Source organism: Rattus norvegicus, chromosome 17 (assembly GCF_036323735.1).
Source record: "Rattus norvegicus strain BN/NHsdMcwi chromosome 17, GRCr8, whole genome shotgun sequence".
In the NCBI taxonomy this organism is placed as follows: domain Eukaryota; kingdom Metazoa; phylum Chordata; class Mammalia; order Rodentia; family Muridae; genus Rattus; species Rattus norvegicus.
In genome coordinates, this window is record NC_086035.1 from 80,547,319 (window position 1) to 80,548,173 (window position 855).

The 855-nt window shown below is 42.9% G+C and overlaps 1 protein-coding gene across 1 annotated transcript; it reads right to left on the reverse strand.

The window, feature by feature from the left end:
• Positions 1–244: 244 nt before the first annotated feature.
• On the reverse strand, positions 245–451 carry Sec61gl2 (Sec61 translocon subunit gamma like 2). The gene has a single exon (XM_039096455.1). It carries the CDS (start codon positions 449–451, stop codon positions 245–247), a length of 207 nt encoding a protein of 68 aa, XP_038952383.1.
• Positions 452–855: the final 404 nt, after the last annotated feature.

Consider the following 855-nt stretch of genomic DNA (forward strand, 5'->3'; position numbering starts at 1 on the left):
ATGGTTTTCATGGTGCTGCAAGACAGACACGCACACTTGGGACCGGACTGTTTACCCCATCTTCCTGACCAAAAAGAGAACACAGAGAAAAGTACACTAGCTCTATCCTGCTCAGACCCCTGCCCTCCATCCACACAAACAGAAAATAAAGTTTGTTTAAGGAGTTTTCGTTTTTCAGGCAAAGTTTTACTTGATGAGCTTGTCACCCCCTCTTTGGTTCAGTAGTGCTGTGATGAGAAAGGACTCAGCCACCCACAATGATGTTATTAATAGGGATGTGGATCAGTTTCACAAAGAAGCCAATGAATCCCATGATAGCGAATCCTATGGCCGTGGCCACAGCGATCTTCTGGAATTTTTTCCTATCGGGTTTGCTGCATCCTTTAACCAGCAGAATTGAGGCTTTAACGAACTGCCGACTTGGCTCAACGAACAGCATCACCTGATCCATGTTTGTGGGATGGCGGTTTGAGGGTAGAGACGCGTAGCTGTTTTCAAAGCCACAGTGTGAACACAGAAGGCGGTGAGAAGGAGCTGGCACGAGTCAGAGAGAGATTAGCTTGAAGCATCTTGCGATGATTCTTGGGTATTTTGGAAACTACTAGATCTTCCAAGTAAATTAGCCTTGGGTTGTTGATTTGAGTGATTTGAAAATGGTAATTGAGAACCATGTAGTTTTTTAGCAAGCCCGGAACTGTCAACAGTACCAATACCAAGGCATGATCCAAAATAATTTTAGAAGCATTTGGATCAATTAGATGAACAGGTAAACATCTAGGAAATTCAGTTCAAAACAGATGAACAAGTTATATTTAGGATCAGTGACCTGAACTACGGGCTACACATTATAAAATG

What these genes read in the sequence shown, in the direction of transcription:
- Sec61gl2 (XM_039096455.1), bottom strand. Translation starts at nt 451, where the DNA reads ATGGATCAGGTGATGCTGTTCGTTGAGCCAAGTCGGCAGTTCGTTAAA.